At 36.4% G+C, this 13,525-nt stretch overlaps 1 protein-coding gene across 8 annotated transcripts in view; it reads left to right on the top strand.

Moving 5' to 3' along the window:
- The window catches only part of UTRN (utrophin), a 501,645-nt gene that overhangs the window by 376,081 nt on the left and 112,039 nt on the right, over positions 1–13,525 (top strand). For all 8 annotated transcript variants that reach the window (XM_059941058.1, XM_059941060.1, XM_059941059.1 and 5 more), the window contains one exon: positions 4,062–4,191. In XM_059941058.1, coding sequence (XP_059797041.1) covers positions 4,062–4,191 — 130 coding nt within the window. The remainder of the gene's footprint in view (positions 1–4,061; positions 4,192–13,525) is intronic.

Here is a 13,525-nt window from a genome sequence, read left to right as displayed (position 1 = left end):
CATCATCATAGAAAGTTTTTTTTGGACAGAGCTATTGTAGAGCTAATGCCTCAAAAGATCTTGCAGTTTTCACTCTGCCCTTTGGGAACACCAATCATCATGTTGAAGAAACCCAGTCCAGCCTATTGGACAATTCGAGACCATATAGAGGGAAACCGAGGTGCTCTAGCTAATAGTCAGCAGTAATTTCCAGACATGTGAGTGAGACCATCTTGGACTTCTATTCCCATTCAAGTCACAGATGATTACAGCCTTAGGAGTAATCCCCCATGGCAGTAGCAGAAGAGCTGGTCAAATTGCTAGTCCACAGAATCATGAAAAATAAGTTGTCATTGTTTTAAGCCAATATGTTTTAGATGGATTTGACACAATAGTAATAACAGTTACTACCTTCAATCTAATGACTGCATTCATTTTGAAACAATGCCCTATGCAGTTACCTCATGAATTAGGATATGGAAAAATGAGGGAAGATGAAGTATCACCCCTTTCAGTGAGATCAGTTCCTTGTTTAGGGAGAGAAAAGGATATTTGCTATTAATAAAATAATGACCCACAGCAAACTGAAATACTTCGTACTTACTAGCTGAGTTAGATTATAGGGGAAAATTAACTTTGCATCAAAAATTATTTACCAGAAATTTTCAAACTAGTTCAAATAATCCAGAGCTAACTGGAATCCAATAATTATTCCATTTTAGGATAATCAGATTTGGGAGACTTTGGTATATTTTGCTTGGTCATAATTTAAAATCATACATAGTATTTAATTCTCAAAGCATGTCTTCTTTTATTCATTGTTCCTCAAGCGTTTTTTGAGTACTTTCTGTATATGTCTAGACAGGCACTGAGAATTTTGAATGAGTAAGAGGTGAGCCTACCTGGAAGAACTGACAGTGTAATGGAGGGGACAGAGGCATGGTCACAATATATCAGGATGAACTGTGTTAAAGAAATAGGATGTGCTCTGGGAACACTGAGGTGGGAACATACTACATATACAAGATGAGCTTTTACCTTGCAGATGAGGGGGGAGAGAGGTTAGTAAATAAACAGAGTGCCTAGAGGACATTTTTGGGAAAAAGAGCAGAATTATTTTATTTTAATAACTTTATTGAGATACTATTCACATAACATGAAATTCACTCTATTAAAGTGATCAGTTCAGTGGCTTTTAGTGTATTCAGAGTTGTACCACCATCATCACTATCTATGATAGTTTTGGAACATTTTCATTACCCCCCAAAGAAGCCTGACCCATGAGCAGGTACACATTCTTTCCTCAACCTCCCATCCCTAAGCAGTCACCAATCTACTTTCTGTCTCTAGACACTTACCTATTTGGACATTTCATAGTAATGGGTTTTTGTGTGTGGCTTCTTTCACTTAGCATAATGTTTTCAAGATTCAACCATGTTGTAACATGTATCACTATTTCATTCATTTTTGTTGCTGAGTAAGATTCCATTGTGTAGATATACAACATTTTGTTTATCCATTCACCAGTTGATGGTGACTTTTGGTTTTTTTTTTTTTTGGCCGCACCGTGTGGCATGCGGGATCTTAGTTCCCTGACCAGGGATGGAACCCATGCCCCCTGCAACGGAAGCGTGGAGTCTTAACCACTGGACCACCAGGGAAGTCCCCATTCACCAGTTGATGGATGTGTTTGGGTTGTGTCCACATTTTGGCTCTTATGAATAATATTGCTATGAACATTCATATACAAGTTTTTATGTGAACATATGCTTTTAGTTCTCTTAGGTATGTACGTAAGAGTGGTATTGCTGGGTCATATGATAACTGTGTTTAACATTTTTAGGCATTTCCAAATTGTTTTTCAAAGTGGATGCACCATTTTAAGCATTCCAACAACGGTGTAGGATGGTTCCAACTTCTTCACATCCTTGCCAATACTTGTTATTGCCTGAGAACAGAATTGTTTTGAATGAAAATAAAAAGTCATTAAAATAGAAAAAATTCCAATTAGATTATGTTATACTCATTTAAGACCGCCCAAATATGTCGTGATATTAGAACCTAAATCTGAATGACACTTTGTAGCTCTGTGTACAAAACAACTCTGTTGGAGCCTAATTATCTTATCATTAATGTTCACCAGGTGGTTAGGAAATGCTGGTTTTCTTTTTTGTCTAATTGAGAGGTAAAGGGCAGTGAAATGATTATATGTGTAGTGCTGTTAAAAGTTAAACCCATTTCTGACATGCAATTAAATATAATTGAAATAGAACAAATTGAATAACAAAATTAAATTTGCAAAGTAGAGTATGAACAGATATTAAATGTATGCTGTCCTCTAGGATATTTAGGTGGTGAGTTGGCATTAGAGCTCGAGCCCCATATTTTTACTTTCTCTGCGTAGTTCCCACCTGCCCACGCTTGCCTCCTCTACTTCCCTACCTCGGCGTCTCCAAGGAGTTCAGGAGACATTCCCCCGCCAACACTCTGTGCAGAGAGGATTGTTTTATGAAGCGCTGGGGTTTAGTGGTCAGGAAGGAAAATAGGTTCTCCAGACCTGTGGGGCTTTCTCTCAGACTCAGACTTTATTTGTGGCCATGCCGCGTGGCACGCAGGATCTTAGTTCCCTGATCAGGGTTCAAACCCGTGACCCCTGCAGTGGAAGCTCTGAGTTCCAATCACTGGACGGCTGGGGAAGTCCCCAGACTTGTTTTTTTTAATGACTATCAGAGATCTGACAATGATACTATAAACAAACAAAAATATATATCTGACAGCCCCCCACCATCACCACTGTCTTGTCCAGCTCTTCAATGACTTTCCAGCACGCAGTATTTGTTAAGTCTCAGGTGCGCAGGACACAGTCACTGTCACGCCATTTCTCTCTACTCCTTGCCGCCCTTCTCATCCCTCCCCACCTGTGATGGTCTCTTTCAACTTCATTACCAGTGTTTTTCTGTTGTTCAGTTTCAGTTTTTTTATGTAAGATTATTCTGATATTTCTAGAAATTAAAAATTTTTGCTTTTTATTTACTGTGGAAGATGAGGATATGGCCTCCAAATACCCCGTCATCCCAACATATATCAAATGCTGTTAAAAAAATACTTATGTTCAGAAGGACTTTGTTGATTCTAAAATACTATTAGAGTGTAATATTTTAGAAAATGAAAAGTTGAGTTTTCATAATGCTTTGCCGAGGAACTGTATTAAAAGCAAAATATTAGAGCCAGTAGGTGTTTATGTACATAATTTAAGAGGTAACAATATTAAGAGTAATTTTGATTTAGCTACAGTATTAAAATAGCACATGAGAAAGTCTTCATTTACTCTTATCTTGCAGTAGTCACTGGACGAGTTTTGTTGTTTTTAAACCCTAGTCAATTAAGTTTTAATCACCAAACATTTTATAGGAGCAGAGGTGAAAGTTTGACCCTACTTAAAACCACAGAAGTGCTAAAGACAAACTATTCTGAGACATATATTTGCATGAAAAACCTCACAAGGGAAAAATTGTAATTGCCTCAGCATGAGAGATGGAATATATTTTAAGATAATTGGAGAATGTCTTTTATGTGTTCTCTTTGGTTTAGTTTTGATTTCATGTACTTTAATTTGTTTCTATCTCTTAATTTTTTTCTTAATATATTCCAAAGAATGTAAAACACTTCTGAGGATCTCATTACTACTTGTGAAATCGCCTCTATCTCTACCACTGGATGTAATTTTTTGGTCAGTCAGTCTTATAAGAAAAAAGTATCTTAGATTTAGATGGTAGTGATAACCCTAAAAGTACATTTTGTGTAAGATCAGATATACTGTAGCAATTTCCCTTAGGTGAATATTGTAAATTTTGGAGGTTCTGATTTTTTTTTCATATAAGTTCTACAGGAATCATCTTTTTGCTTTTATTCATGTTTCATCATTCATATGTGTAAAATTTACATTTTTACTTCTGATCTCGCTAACATGCTGGTGATTAGACATTCCCTTGACAAGTGTGATCAGAAGTGGTCTAATTGAAGATGTTCCATGACTTGAACACATAACGTTACAAATTCAACTTTTGCTTCTCTTTGCAAAGGCACTGAGACGTGAGTTAAAGGAGAAAGAGTATTCTGTCCTGAATGCTATAGACCAAGCTCGAGTTTTCCTGGCTGATCAACCAATTGAGGCCCCTGAAGAACCAAGAAGAAACCTACAATCAAAAACAGGTGAGACTGATTTCTTTAGTACATCATAAAAACACAGGTGAGAACAAAACACCAGAATCAACAAGAGAATTTTCTTACAGCATATCAGGACCTGATATTTTAAAATTTCTTATAGAATTTCAGGATCTAGTATTAAAATTTCTCTTTTAAGTATTACTTTAGTCAAATATGTCATTTTTAACAAATATTTAGATTCTTAAATTAAAAAATAAAATGGCTGTATACTTCAGTATCATTATTTTAAAGGGGAATTAACTGCAGAAAAATACTTTGTTAAAAAGCGTAGTGTAACTAAAAATAATTTCTTTAAGAAATAAAAATTTATATTTCTTATATTTAAACTACATGATAAATAATTGTAAGTAGAAGAATATTTAAAATACAAGAGTAAACATAAATTATTTAAATATCTAGGAAGTAAGATTATTTAACTTCTCTTTTTCAAGATTACTTTTTTAAATAAGACACGAAAGCCCCTTTCTTTTACAAGCAGACAACAGAATTTCTTTAATTTAAACATAACAACCTATATTATTTATGTACTTTGGCTTAAAACTGAAACAGTATCTACCTTACTAGCAGATAGTAATAAATCACATAGTAGATTTAAGAGATGAATTTGGGGGCCAACACATATCTTTATTTTGATTTTTCACTTTTGGCATAAAAGCATTCTGATGCATTTTAAAAAATAAACATGCCATTCAAAATATTTTCTCGTCATTCACTTTCCATAGTAAAAGCAGACCTGAAAGACTGCCTCATGCTATGTCCAGCATGTGTAATTCATGAGCATTTATTACTTGTAAGGGAAGTACAGTTGGAAAATGCTTTGACTGTAGCTGGAACTGGATCAGACATTTGGGAAGTAGCCATCTTCCTCCTCAGCCTTTCTCAGGGAAGCTCTACTTCAATCGGAATAAATTTCCCATCAGGATCATGATTTTCTTGACCTGTTGTGTGTGTGTGTGTACAGAGACACACACAGCATACTTATCATCTCTTCCAGCGTTGGTTTTTATTTTCTGCTGGCGGTATCACTGTTTTTCTAGTCAGCCTACCGGGGACCTAAGTCATTGTTGAGTCTCCGCCTCTCTCAGTCTGCACATCACTCATGATTGTTACTTCTGTCTTTGGAGAATTATGCCTTCCGAATTATATATGTATTATATACACACACGGACATACGTATGCCCACAACACGCACACAGCTACATAGCAGGTGGTTGAATGACTTCTATACTGAGCACACTCGGGTGTGGGTAGGAAGCGATTAGCTGGGGCAGGATCGTTGGAAGCAGCAGCCCAGAGTGGGGAGCAGAGCGGCTGTGTGTCAGGGGAAGTCAGCAGAGCTGGGGCGGGGGAGGTGGCGTCAGGGGCTGTGCCTGGACAGCACGTAGGAGTGAGGAGCTTGTACGTGCTGTCTGGTGCAGATTACAAGGCCCTGGAAAAGTTGGACAGAGCATTTCGACTTAAATACAGCAAGAAGAAGGCGCTATTTCCCTGGGTTTTTGTTTTCTAAGCTTGGAAGAAAAATAAGAAGTTCACCTGTCTCACCTTATCCAATTTAAAGTCTACCTTAAATCTGCTTGTCTCATCTCCTGGCTTCCCCAGTACTTTTCAGAGAATGGAGGAAACGTTTTTATAATAAGCTATTTCATAGCAGTAAAAAAGTGTTATATCACTAGAGTTTCACTTTGCTATAAATTTTCTTCCTCAGTGGTTAGTTTAAAGGGTAAAAACATATTGCTTTTGAGTCCTTATTTTGCTGTTACATCAGGACATTTTTAAGACCTATTTTCATACACTATATTTGGGAGGCAAGAAAAAAAGTCATGTCAGTTTAACTTTATGATTTTTTTTGTTTTGGAGTGGTTTTTTTTGCTTGTTTTTTTACAATTAGCAATTTTCACGCTTTCTCCTTTCCTGATATTATTTTGTGTAATGTCGGCTGACTTTACCTCTTGTTAAAAGTAAATAAAAGAAAATTATCTGTAATAGCTTTTATACTTTGTTGTTTACCATGACTTACGAACAACTGCTATCAGTAATAGTGTTTGAACATTAGTTATCTTGTGTGATGCTACTCAAAGTACTCAATGTTGGAGGGACTAGAGCAGGGAGAAATTGTATAATGATTTTTTGGTTCTATTTAATAAGCATTTATGGAGTATGCTATGTGTAATGTGCCAAAGGACACACCAAGGTGAATCCATCTCTTTGTTTTTAAGTAACTATTCCAGAAAATACTTCTTGCCATGATTTTTCTCTCCCAAAGCCTTTTCTCCTGGCTCCTTTTTTTTCTGTTATCAATTATCTTATAGTGTCATATGTGTATATATGCAGTTTATGATAGCTTATGGAGTTTTATTTTATTACTGCATAGCACAGGATGAGTTGCTCTCAGGCATCTTTTAATTGATAAATGCTGTTGAAAACAAGCAAACTAATTATTTCAACCAAGTTATCAGTTGCTGACAAAGAATTTTATCAGGTATGCTCTGCTAGATATTTTCTTTTTTCCCCCAGTTTTATTGAGATATAATTGACATAACATTGTACAAGTTTAAGGTGTACAACATAATAATTTGATACTTGTATATATTGTGAAATGATCACCACAGTAAGTCTAGTTAACATCTATCACCTCACATAATTACAATTTTTTTTCCCTTGTGATGAGAACTTTTAAGGTCTACTCTCCTAGCAACTTTCAAGTATGTATATTTTAAACATTTAAAAATCATTACTAATATTAACTGCCCTATTTCAGCCCCTAACCATCTTTTGCTAGGACTTTTCAGTGCTTTCTTTTTTTTTTTTTTTTTTTTTGGCCACGCTGTGTGCCTTATGGGATCTTAGTTCCCTGACTAGTGATTGAACTCACGCCCTTGGCAGTGAAATTGTGGAGTCCTAAACACTGGACCGTCAGAGAGTTCCCGCAGTACTTTTTGTGTGTGTACATCTTTTTTTTTTTAATTTTAAATTTTATTTCTTTTTTTATACAGCAGGTTCTTATTAGTTATCCATTTTATACATATTAGTGTATATATGTCAATCCCAATCTCCCAATTCATCACACCACCACCACCATCCCCCTCCACTTTCGCCCTTTGGTGTCCATACGTTTGTTCTGTACATCTGTGTCTCTATTTCTGCCCTGCAAACCGGTTCATCCGTACCATTTTTTTAGGTTCCACATATATGCACGTTAATATATGATATCTGTTTTTCTCTATCTGACTTACTTCACTCTGTATGACAGTCTCTAGATCCATCCACGTCTCTACAAATGACCCAATTTCGTTCCTTGTTATGGCTGAGTAATATTCCATTGTATATATGTGCCACATCTTCTTTATCCATTCATCTGTCGATGGGCATTTAGGTTGCTTCACAATACTTTCTTAATTGGTATCCCTGCATCAACATAAATAGATGCTACAGTGATACATCTAAAACACAAAACTGGCATTTAAAAACCACTGGTAGTCACTGACATGGGATCTGAGCTCCTTTACCTGCCATACAAGGCTGCACAGTGATTTGGCCTCAGTTTTCCAGTGTGGCAGCATCTCATGCCTCTCTCTGCTCCAAACTAATGTCCATTTGACACCCACCAGCTTCTCATGATGTCCTGCAGGTAATGGTCTTCTTAACTTTATTCTGTTGTCCATTCTGGTTTTTTTCTGCCCATAGGTCCCTCCTACCTGATCTCCAACTCCTTCCTCCTTTGCCTGCCCAGCCCCTGCTCATTCTGTCCCACTCACTGCAGGCTTTGTTTCTTACTGGACCCATTCCTCTCCCAGCTCTCCTCCTTGCCTCCCTGGTACCCTGTCATCTCTCTGACTATATTATTAATATCTGTATCTGAAGCTCAGCCCTGCCCTTGCTTAGTGACCTTTCTCAGTTACTGAGAATCTGAAAGAATGTGAACAATTATCTGAGCAGCCAAGATAGATATTATGTAGAAAATATAGTGAAGATCTTATTAGCTCATAGAAAAACTACCCTCTCAGAGGTATTAACTCTTACTTTAGACACTGTTGTAACTAGTTTAACTTGTTTTCCAGTGAATTATGGGTATGTAGCAAGGTGGAAATGACAGGACAGGGGAAAAGGGTGACAGTGAGAAATGACTTCAAGAAGTCTGACAACAATGAGGAGAAAGAAAATTATAAAAAGGATACATGGGGATTCTAAAATAAAACAGAGGAGTCTTTGGGGCCTTTTACAACAAAAGAAAAGCTGAAGCTATGAACTGTGGTTTGTTTATTTTTGAAGACAGAATATAAATCAGTTAAGAGAAGACGTAGGAGTTTATACTATATTTTAGTAAATTTCCTTCCAAAATGGCAACCGTAAAAAAAAAAAATCAGGTTAAATGAATGAAATGTAGCTCTCTGGATCACTCAGCTACCCAGAATTACTCATTCCGCTTATAAATGGTTATTAAGTCAACATAATTTTTAATCAGACTAAAATTACCTGAATAATTACAGAAATTTTACACAGTTCACAACTTTGTCAATAGTTCCCTTATCTTGAGTGATATGGAACTACTTAATTGGATTTCAATTGTGTCATGTCAGTGTATAACATTTCCTCTTAGTGAAGTTGAATTGTTTCTCATTTGATTTTAACCACCTGGTTTATATCTGTTAAAAAGTAGAACAGTGGAACAACAAATGTCTCATCATTATTCACATTGTTCTTTGTATTTGTACTTCTCATACCACTTTTGTATTCTCCTAACTATCTCAATGAGTTGAGCAGATCATACAGTATGCCTTTTTTAAAAAAATTTAAATAAAAATACAAAGGCTAAGAAAATATTGTGGTGCTGACCAAGGTCATCAGCTAATGTAGGGTAGATCGAGGGACAGAGCACTAAGCTTCTATGTTGGTGACTCTCCTTAACCCCTGGATTTTTGTCTGGCTTTCAACTCATCCTTTCATTTTTATCTCCTCTCTCTTTCTCTCTGCTCACTGGCCACTGACCTCCTAGCTCCTTCTTGACTTTCAGTGTCTAGAGCCTCTTAACCCTGCATGAATGTTTCTTGGCTTCTTCCTTGTTCACCCAACCTCCCTGCTGTTCTCAGTCCCAGATTTCAATTCCTTTGAAAACCACACAGCTGCATAGTGAAAGTAGATGTCCAAGACAGCCCGAACACCTCTTGAGGTAGTCAGGGAATACACGTGCCTTCTCACATGTTCGTTACCTGCAGCTTAGGTTAAAAGTCAAAATTGCACAGGGGAGTTAGAGCCTTATGTCTACGTCCCCCTCTCTACCACACACACAGATGCAGGCAGGTGTGTATGCAGATGTGCACACACACACACATTTTATGAGTTGAGGCTATGGTATCGATTACTAAATTAACTCTTTAATAGGATATTTCACCTCTAACAGTGTTTAGAAAATTATACAAATGATTATATATGTGGGTGTAGAAAAACTATTTTCCTCTGCTCAGGTTTTAATTTTAAGACAAAAAAAGATTGCATTTTTTTGTTCATAAATTTCCCTTTGAGTCTTCTTTAAAATTTATTCCAGTCAAGGCGTTACTATTACTACAACTATTATTTTACTGCAGGCTGTCTGAACATTATTTCTTTTTCAGCCTGGTGAAGTTACTTAATTTATTTTGTTTCATTTAAATGATAGAGGGAAAAAAAAGCAGCTATTGCTTTAGTGTGTTCATAGTTGTATGTAGTGTCTATAGTTGTGTATGTGTGTTGTTTATTCATACACAGCTTTTTATAGTTGTATACGATTGTACCTGTGATTAATGGCTAATAGTAAACCTTTCAGATAAAAAAGTATGTATGGATTTGTGTTCTTCCTCTTTGGTCTTTGACAGCTGTGTGTGTATTTAGTAGTAGTTAATATTTTAACTCAGAATATACTGTTTTCTTTTAATTATTAAATGCTTCATAATATTTTAGAAAGCCAATTAGGAGTATTTTTCACCTATGTGAAATCTCATATATTTTATGATACAACAAAGAAGTAATAAATGACATTTTTCGGTCTACTATGTCAGTCCATTTTGTGCCAGTATTAGCAAACTTGTGCAAATAAAATTTCATGATCATTAAATGAGTGAAAAGGTGAAATTATCATAGAGTTTAGAAATTACTTTTATATTGATTCTCAGTATAGCATAAGGTTACATAAAAAAGATGGCAATAATTATTTCCTTGCATCTCATAAAATGAGGCCAAATTACACATAACCTAACCTAAGTAATTAGGTAGTAAAACTCATGGGTGTTTTTCCCCAGGGCATTTTTTGTTTCCCTAATAACCGCTTTATTAATTAGAACCCCATTCATTGTAAATGACAGCCAGCTTCCATAAGTGTAGGCACATGGGCGAATGTATTAGCCCCCATAACCAAATTACAGTGAAGGCAAGGACACAGCTGGCCACAGGAATCGAAATGGCAGTCAGAGCCTTTCTCCATGTCTTCCTTTCTGCCTCTCTCCACAAGTTTTCATTTTCTTTGCTTTCCTATGACCTTATACCTCACAACCACATACCAGGGAGGGAAAACCCTTCTTTAGATCCAGCACATTCCAAGAGAGAGCAACAACTCACTCAGCTTGAGTAACATGGCGCTCAGGGTCTTCTGGGATTGGCAGACCCCCTTTATAAGCATCATGTTAGATGGAGGAGGAATCAATGCCCAAAAAAGGAAGGGAGAAGAGAGAAATGTTAGTCAACATAGATGTTCACAACAAATCAACATTTATCAGCATCCTACAGTGTTCCAGGCACCGTTTCCTTTAATTCTCATAACAACTCTTTGAGGTATACGTACTGTTACCACCCATTTGACAGATGAGGAAACTGAGACTTTGAGATGTTTGGATGCCTCCTGTCACCCATGTGACAGAGCTGAAACACCAACTCAGGCTTGTCACAACCCTTGATGCCCTGAACCATCATAGCATACTATCTTAACTACCCCAATAATCAAAGCACTTCTAGATAATCAGTAAAAATAAGATTTTGCTTTCTATATTCCTCTACTTATAAAAATTTCATGCAATAATTAATATGCTTTTCCCTTCATTCTTACTTTTCCTTTTCTGAAATATTAGGCTGCTTAATAGAATGATATACCAGTTCACTGATTTCCTAGCACCAAGGGAGAAGGTGTTTAGGCAATATTAGACTTTGTCTTTTTAATTTTCATAAAAAAACTTGAAGGAATAATAATTGCTTTCAGACCTATAGACCAAGGCAATAATTTAATTAGCTTCGTTAAGTCCAAATTAGATTAGTAAAGTTATAATGCATGAAAAAACACAGAAAAATATAATGTTACTTTCATTTCCAATGTTAACTACAGAGATCCAGTGTGATCCTTCCCATTTTAAGGTTCCATAATGTATGAATGGATGTAATGAATCCAGTCTTCAACTTTCCTAAAATATAATGAGCCGGCTGAGTAAGCATATTGATTGGATAAAAATTTCACAAACTTGTTTGCATGCTAATGAATACCATCATAGTGAAATTCAATTTAAATAAATCAACATTCTTGATGAAGAATTATATGATAACAAAGGTTAGTTTGATGGACACAGCATTTTAAATTAATTGTTTACTAGCTGTTATGGTCTCTAATCACCATTACAGCCATCCATAAATCACATGTGCCTCGTAAAAAAAGATGGCAATAATTTACATGTATGTATTTTATTGAAATCAACATCTGGAGTGTCACTCTGATTTAAACATAAAGCATAGGAGGAGACTAAACACTTTCAATGTGGTGTGTTCCTCTTTTCCTGTTGTTGCTGTTCCTCTTGAGAGCTGGAGTCTTCACGAGTGAATTGGAGGGTTTGCTATCTTTGAAAAGTATAATCCTAGCCAAGGCATAAATTCTCCACTTTAAACTTCTCACTTATTTTGGCAGTACATAAACCTAAGACATGCCTAACTTCTTTCGTAAGAATGGCTAAGCTTGAATAGAAAGCCCAGGTCTTCTTTTGTACGTTGATGGATCATTAGCGGCTATGTTCCTCAGGGAAGCAGCCTGGGGAGAGATGGGCAGTGGTGTGGCCAGAAATGCGAGACTTTTAATTGAAGAGCACTGTCCTTTGATCTTAAAGGTAAATTTTTTTTTATCAAAACAAAGATATTGAACATAGATCTATTTATTCATTTGATCAGTACTTATTGAATGCCTACCATGTGCCAGGTAGTATTCTAGATATGGGGAGACAGCAGTGAACAAAACATATCCTTGCCCACCTGGCACTTACATTCCCAATTTCTATTCTCCCTTCTCAGGACCATCAGTGACCTGTCTGCTGCTGTCCAGCACTCAAAACTGACTTGAATAAATTATAAAACTGCCATTAGTGTGAGGAAATTCAGGGAATGTTCCATTACAGAAAATGGATCTCATGTGGCTTAGCTAGTTCTGTTCCATGGCCTTTCTGCTGTTCTACCTTTTTCCTTGGAGGTTAACCTTCTTAATGGTCTCTTCATGCTTCATCCTTAGCTCAGTGCTGGGTTTACTTACTTTGGCCCACTTTATAGGAAGAGTGAAACATTAAAGTATTCAGACTCTAGCTCAACCTTGATTGACTTCTGGTCAGAAGTGCTGGTTATCTCTCTCCATGGTGTGGTCTATATTCCTATTATCTCCATCCATCCCAGCTCCACCCATAACCGCCATTAATACCTTATATTTTGGTATCTGTGGAATATGTTCCCTAAATCTCTTTACTTTGGAGTTCTTGCTTTTTCCTAAATGTATCTGTCCACGATCTTTTTTTTTCCCTTAAGGGTTTGACAAGTTCGTTGGCAGCATGGATGGATCCTTATCATCTTTATCATATTCCTACTGAAAGATTTAGGCTACACATTATCAGGTTAATCTACTTTGGGTAGCCTCTTACTATTGTCATCTTTATAATTTATTAGATGAAAATAATTAGAAATATTGTAGTAATCAGCTGATGGCACTTGATGGTGTACTTTTAATCTGGTTCCTAATGAATTGTCACCAGTTATCATACAGTATAGGAAGTGGGCAGGGTCCTCTTCAACACTGATCATTTCAGACAGATTAAGTTGATCTTAATCATGTAATCAGAAAATTTGAGGAGCATATGTTTTGCATTATCTGAATCAGGAGCATCTTTTGGTCACGAAGAAGAGAGAGAAAAATGGAGTGGGGATGAAGACGGAGAGTGAGAGTAAGTCAGGTCTAGTCTCTAGATCTACAGGAATGCATTGTTTTTTCCTGTGAATTCTTGTTGGCTAATCAACTTGGTTTGCTTATGTGAAAATCTCTAGAGATATCTAAACC

This window comes from Balaenoptera ricei, chromosome 12 (assembly GCF_028023285.1).
Source record: "Balaenoptera ricei isolate mBalRic1 chromosome 12, mBalRic1.hap2, whole genome shotgun sequence".
Classification (NCBI taxonomy): Eukaryota; Metazoa; Chordata; class Mammalia; order Artiodactyla; family Balaenopteridae; genus Balaenoptera; species Balaenoptera ricei.
This window is presented reverse-complemented; position numbering and strand designations above follow the sequence as displayed.